Source organism: Medicago truncatula, chromosome 7 (assembly GCF_003473485.1).
Source record: "Medicago truncatula cultivar Jemalong A17 chromosome 7, MtrunA17r5.0-ANR, whole genome shotgun sequence".
Taxonomy (NCBI): Eukaryota; Viridiplantae; Streptophyta; class Magnoliopsida; order Fabales; family Fabaceae; genus Medicago; species Medicago truncatula.
Genome location: NC_053048.1, coordinates 12,981,456 through 12,988,017, shown reverse-complemented (window position 1 = coordinate 12,988,017; position 6,562 = coordinate 12,981,456). Strand labels below are relative to the sequence as shown.

Sequence of the window (6,562 nt, the reverse complement as noted above, 5' to 3'; positions counted from 1 at the left end):
CACTTTAGTACCCCTATAGCTAGATGAGACTTTACAATTGTTTATGAGTTTGAATGATTGAAATCAGACAAGAGAAGAAAGAAGAGAGAAGTTTATCTTTTAGAAAGATAAGAGAGAACTGATTTACACTTTTAAAGACTTCTTGGAATCTTTGTGACGATCAATTTTTGCTAAAGCTTCAAAACACTCTTATGTTGCTTTTCTTGTATGCTTTGCAAAGGTGCAAGTAATGCTGAGGCCTTGATCTCTATTTATAGAGTTCTTGAGCTCTTGTAGTTGTTGGAGGGTGACCAATGGTCTTTTGCCACGTGTCCTGGGCCCCACTAGCTTTTACTTGAAAATCTGGGTGAACATTCTGATCATTAAAATGTTGTCGTGTTCTTCATCTAGGTTCATCATTTACGAGTGTATGATGAATTTATGGGTTTTTTCAATGCGTGCCTTATTGTTTTCTGGGCAATATTCATGTGTTGTGTCTTTTGCACAAACATCATAATGTTGACTGATAAAGTTGGATAAAGTTATCCAAATCTGCATTGAACAATGTGCAGGAGAGAGAGAGTAGTGGATCTGCAGCTTCAGGTCCATGCTTCTAGGAGATTTTGCTTGATACTGAACAATACCAACAAGAAACGTGTCCATCTCTGATTGATTAGGACAAGATCTCCTTTTTGTTTTGCTTTTTAACTTTCCTCCAACTACATTGTTCATAGTATGAAGCATGTGCAGAGATGAACATTCTGACCATTAGAATGTTCCATTTGTTCTTACTTAAGATGATTTGTAAGACTTGCTTTTGATGTTATCAATCTTAATAGTAAAAACATAACTGAAGTGCAGTGAATGTAACATATATGATAATATTCTCTTTGGAATATTTCTAATACTTCAAGTGTTTAAAGTCTTGAAAGAACCTTGAAGATCTTTTTGACATTGGTCTTTTTAAATGCCTTTATTTCTTGATTGATCCATGCAGATGTACTTTATTCGACATTTACTCATGTCACGTAAGTCTTGCATCTTCTGGTAATGTTCTTGAGTTTTATGGGTTTGTTTATAAACAACCTTCCGAACTCTGCTGGAACATTCTGAACTAACTTTATGAACTTCAGAATTAGTTCATGAATTCAATTTCCTTTGATTTCTTGTATGTTGGTGTGATTTAAACCTTGTTTCTGTCTTAGTAAAAAGACTCAAGAGTACAAGTTAAATACCAAGAAAACAATTAAAGTCCATTAAATCCTTAATAATTTAAAGTTTATTATCTCTAAAATTAATTAGGAATTTTGCCTCAACAATTTCTACATTGAAATAATCCATGCACAAGCTTATAGTTTCATCTGGTTTCTACCTAAGTCCAACCAAGCAGGTTGAACTCTTCAGATTTATATGACATATTTAAAATGGGAGACAGTTGTATTTGCTAATAGTTTTCAAGACTTCACTGATCTCCTCGGATGTTGTGAGAACCGAAAGATTGCAACTCACTTCAAGGTGAAACTTCATATGATCATTGAAGTTTCACTCCAGCATTATACAAGTCACACACACCCACAAATGAAAGAGTATATAATTGTAATAAAAAAAGGTATCAATCGTCAGGGATTTATGATTACCAAATTTACCTTTTTCTCCTAAGTGTTTAGCCAAAGTTGTTTTGATTTTGAGAGTTTGGTGTATGATTTGGTTTTGAAGTTGCAAATCATGAAAGTGTCTTAGAATAATCTGATTTCATCACTACAATCAACAATTCCAAATCCTAAGCATTTCGCACGTTATGAGAAATCATTGTCTAAGGATGAGGTGGATTCTTTGGATGACATTCGGTATATATTTCTACGATGCACCATCCCTTATGTCAAGTAGGGCACCACATGTGTACCTGTCGGGCATCGTTATTGGAATCTTTTGGTGTTCTTAATGTGGGTGGTTATTAAGCATAGCCCACAACATAAAGAGCTCATCTGTCCTAGTGTTCACTACAAGAAAATGTGGATTTTCCTACAAAACTTTCCTACGAAATTTCCTAGAAAGCGTTTTCCTACGAATTACCGACGAAATTTTCGTCGGAAAGCAACTTTCAGTAAAAACCCGTGCTATAGACAGAAAAGTGGGGCACGTGGCTGATTGTGAATGGCTGAAGTTACCTAGGAACAATTTCGTAGGAAAGCCGCGGCCCCCACATGCAGAAAAAGGGTGTGTGGAAGCATGTGATTGACCTAATTTACCTAGGAATAATTTCGTAGGAAAGTGGCGGTCCCCACATGCAGAAAAAGGCTGTGTGGAGGCATGTGATTGGCCTACTTTACCGAGGAATATTTTCGTAGGAAAGCTGCGGCCCCACATGCACACAGCCGTTGGATAAAGGGTGTGTGTATGGTTGTGATTGGTGGAATTTACCTACGAAAATTTCGTAGGAAAACATGGGACCCACATGCTAACTAGCCGTTTGTTACCGTTGCAGCATTTTTGTATATATATATACAACACTCTATTTTCTTCTTTACAATCTTCATTCTATTCTCATTCAAATTTTTTTAATATCACTCAAATTTTATTCTCCATCATTTTATTATCATTATTTCTCATTCAATTTTTTTTAATATCACTCAAATTTTATTCTCCATCATTTTATTATCATTATTGAAGTTTCTAACAAAGGTAATTATTGATATTTTCTTATAATTGATTTCAATTTTACATGTGTTTAAATTTATAAATATTTAATGTAGTTATATATTAAAATAAGTTACATTCTTTTTTATAGTTATGTTGGTTCTGATCCATTTTGAGGTTGGTGTTGTTGTTCGTTGCCGTTGATTTTGTTGTCTCCGCTCAGTTCGTCGACTTATTCTTTGAGGTTGGTACATTTCTAACTTATTTTAAATAATTATTACAATGGTATTAGTACTAAATATTAATTATTAGAAAAATAGTTACTAAAATTATTATATTGTAATTAATAAAAACGTTAGCGGGATTTTTCTAAAAAAAAATGTTAGTTGGATTAACTTCTTTAAAAAAATATTTAGTGGGATTAAATTAAATTTCAACTTATTAGTGTTAGAGAGAGTATAATAAAAAAAGTGTTAGCTTGTAGAAAAACTTGTAGTTTAGTTAAAAATGTTTACTTTTAAAAATGTGTGTATTTATATATATTGTTAATTTAGTTATTAAAATATGTTGCATTATTTTTCGTAGTTTTCTTGTTTTCGATCCATTTTAAAGTTGGTGTTGTTGCTAGCTGGTTGTTGCTTTTTTTTTTTTGGATCCACTTGTTCATTGGCTTGTTATTTGAGGTTATTATCTTTTATTTATTTAAAATTTATTCAATGGATTAGTATTAAAAATATTAGATATTAGAAACATAGTTAGTAAAATTAAATTGTAGTAAATATGTTATTTAGATCAAATTTGTTTTACGTAAAATAAATGTAGCTAGTAAAAATGTTACCGTAGTTCTTTAAAAAAAAGTTAAGTTAGTAAAGAAATATGTATAATTAAGTTTGTTAGAAAAATAATGTAAAGTAGCAAAAAAATTATGAAGTTAATTAATATGACATATGTGAATTATTTTGTGGGAACCAATTCAGGCGTCCGCGCTTAACATTTATTTGTGGTTCGCAATTTGTATATGCACGCAATGTTTATTTCATACAAATTTTAGAAAATTTGATATAGATTAGAAAATGTTATATATTTTAGTCATAAAATATAAAATCTTATATAATTTTTATGCGATAGCATGTTTATTTTGTACAAATTTCTAAATATTTAGGTGATTAGAAAAAAATTGTTATTTATATTAAAAAAATATTTACGTATAAAAATATATGGTACTAATTTGAGTCAACTGCAGCGACGCGAAAAATGGATCAACATATTTTCCATCGTAGTTGGATGTACGATAGAAAATATCCGGGGAAAAGGAAACTTAAGGCGGCTTTTGTGGATGGAGTTCGTGAATTTGTTGCTTACGCCATGGCGCAAGATGCCTTTCAATTGGAGGGAGGGATAAGATGTCCGTGTGTTAAATGTACGTGTAGGTTGATTCGGAGCCCAAAAGATGTTCTAAACCATTTAAAGGACATTGGTTTTATGGAGAATTATTATGTGTGGATTTATCACGATGAACAAGAGCCAACAAATAATACCGAGTCTGATGTTAATATGCACGCTTCAAGCAGCGAGGCGCGTATGGAGTGTGAAAACTTTGGCGTGATGGAAGATATGGTCGGTGATGCACTTGGGGTGAACCTGTCTTACAACGAGGGTGGTGAAGAGGAAACAATCCCGAATGAGAAAGCGTTGAAGTTTTACAAGATGATGCAAGAAGTAAACAAGCCGTTGTTTGAAGGGTCGTCTGATTCTAAGTTATCAATGAGTGTGAGGCTTTTAGCTGCCGCATCAGATTGGAGTGTAGCCGAAGAAGGCTCAGAGTGTTATACAGATATCATGAGGGACGCAACTCCTGTAAAGGACAATTTGCCCTTGAGTTTTTATGAGGCTCAAAAGTTGGTGGAGAAGTTGGGATTGGAAGTTAAAATTATTGATTGTTGCGTTAATGGGTGCATGTTGTTTTACGACAACGAATTTGGTAAAAATGATGGGGCGTTGGTGGCGTGTAAATTTTGCAATGCACCGAGGTATGAAGTATGGGATGATGTCGGTTCTCAAAAGAAGAAACGAGTCTCAATCAAGTCAATGTTTTATCTGCCAATAATACCAAGATTACAGAGATTGTTTGCATCAACTCACACGGCTGATAAAATGACCTGGCATTATTACAATAAAACTAATTCAGGTGTGATGCGACATCCTTGTGACGGGGTGGCATGGAAGCACTTTGATAAAGTACATCGTAGAAGAACAATTAAAAGTTCTATTTTGAACAATTGTGAGTCACCTTTGAAATAAATGTGTAGAAGAACTATGTTATCATGTTTCAGTTTCCTTTGAAATTGTGAGTATCATTTTAATTAAAAGTTTGGTTTATGTTAACTACTGCGTCATCTGAATTAAATGTTTGTGGCACCTCACATTCTTAAGGTTCTGATCTATGAGTGAGTGTTATAACTAGTTTTGAACTAAGTTAAGTTTCTCCTGTTTATTTTAATATATAATCCTGCCATATGGATATGTGTGGTGTGTGTGGAAGTAATATAGTTTTTCTGTTTTTTATGAGGTAGATTAGAAGAAGATATGCATGATAATTTGGATCAGTATTATGTCATCCATTCATGAGATTATATCTGCCATTCATGAGATTCATTTCTAGGTTATAGTAATTTCTTTTCTCCTTTTGTTTATTTAAGAATTTATTTTTTTTAAATTTTCTGCTTTTAAATGTTGATTCAACCCTGTTAGTGTTGTCTAACCAATTTTAAATTGGTTGAGATCAACTCTGTTATGTTGATTCACCGTCGGGTGTCGCCGTCATGGTCACATGAGAGCTATGAATTGTGGGCTGAGTTAACACGTGTTGACCAATTTTCTATGGCAGGTGGTTACGTATGAGCTATAAATTGTAGTTTCAGAGTCAGTTGTGTTTATTGATTTTCGACAATGTGTGGTTATGTGGGAGCTATACATTGTAGGTGAGAGTTAGTTAACTCGTGCCGGCTATTCTACGGTGAAAACAAACTGGTGCTAATTAGTTTTCTTGAGAGATTGGTAGATTTATAGTATGTTTCATTATAAGCTTCAATTGGATTTGATTCTGCGTTTCAAGACGCGTTTCCTTGAACCTAGAACTTTGAGTTTTCGTAGAAAGTAGAAAGTGAGAGTTAAGTGTTTACAGTATAACGAATCTGATATAGACAACTTCAGTTGCATGGTTCAGACTACACTTGAGCTCAAAATTTAGTGATCAAGATGTTTTGCTGATGTGTATTCAATTGATATAACTTATAAGTTGTTAAGTTTTTCTTGTAAGGAATGAATATTTGTGTGTTATTGACTGCAAAACCATTTCGTAGCGTTATGGTATACCAACAAAGAATAACATTTCATGAGCTGATATGAGTTGTTTTTAAGGTTCCTGTCAGATAAAAACTATTGATTTTAAGAATAACATTATTGTAACCTTAGCTGTCTATATTTGCTTTTTTATGTTACTTTGATTAGATTCTGATTGTTGATTGTTTTATGCCTTTTTTTTCCTTGATGCTCAACTTGTGCCTTTTTTAGAGCGTTAATCAATTCCTTTTATTTGTGTTCCAGATTGTTTAGGCAGGCGGTTAGGACCGAGGCTTCTTGGCAGGGTTGACGATTCAGGGGTAACTAATTTTATAGTTAATATCGTACTGAATAAAGTTTTATTTTATACCAACTCCTGATTTTTACATTAATGGTGCTGCAAAGATTGGTTAGAGATTTTTATAAGATTCTTAACGAAATTTTGGCGCACTTTTTTTATTTTTTCGTTTTTTTTTAATTTGATTTTTTATGAAATTTTGGCGCCAAAAATTTTGGCACCTCATTTGAATTATTTGGCGCCTTTTTCGAAATCAAAATTTGGATCTAATTTTTTTTTTATAAATATAATTGTTTCCTAGGAAAG

General features: G+C 32.9%; 1 protein-coding gene across 1 annotated transcript; it reads left to right on the top strand.

The window, feature by feature from the left end:
- Positions 1-3,870: 3,870 nt before the first annotated feature.
- LOC112416583 (uncharacterized) lies at positions 3,871-4,917 on the top strand. Its single transcript, XM_024770832.2, has one exon. It carries the CDS (start codon positions 3,871-3,873, stop codon positions 4,915-4,917), a length of 1,047 nt encoding a protein of 348 aa, XP_024626600.2.
- The last annotated feature ends 1,645 nt before the right edge of the window (positions 4,918-6,562 follow it).

Coding starts and splice junctions, on each gene's coding strand:
- LOC112416583 (XM_024770832.2), top strand. CDS start 3,871: ATGGATCAACATATTTTCCATCGTAGTTGGATGTACGATAGAAAATAT.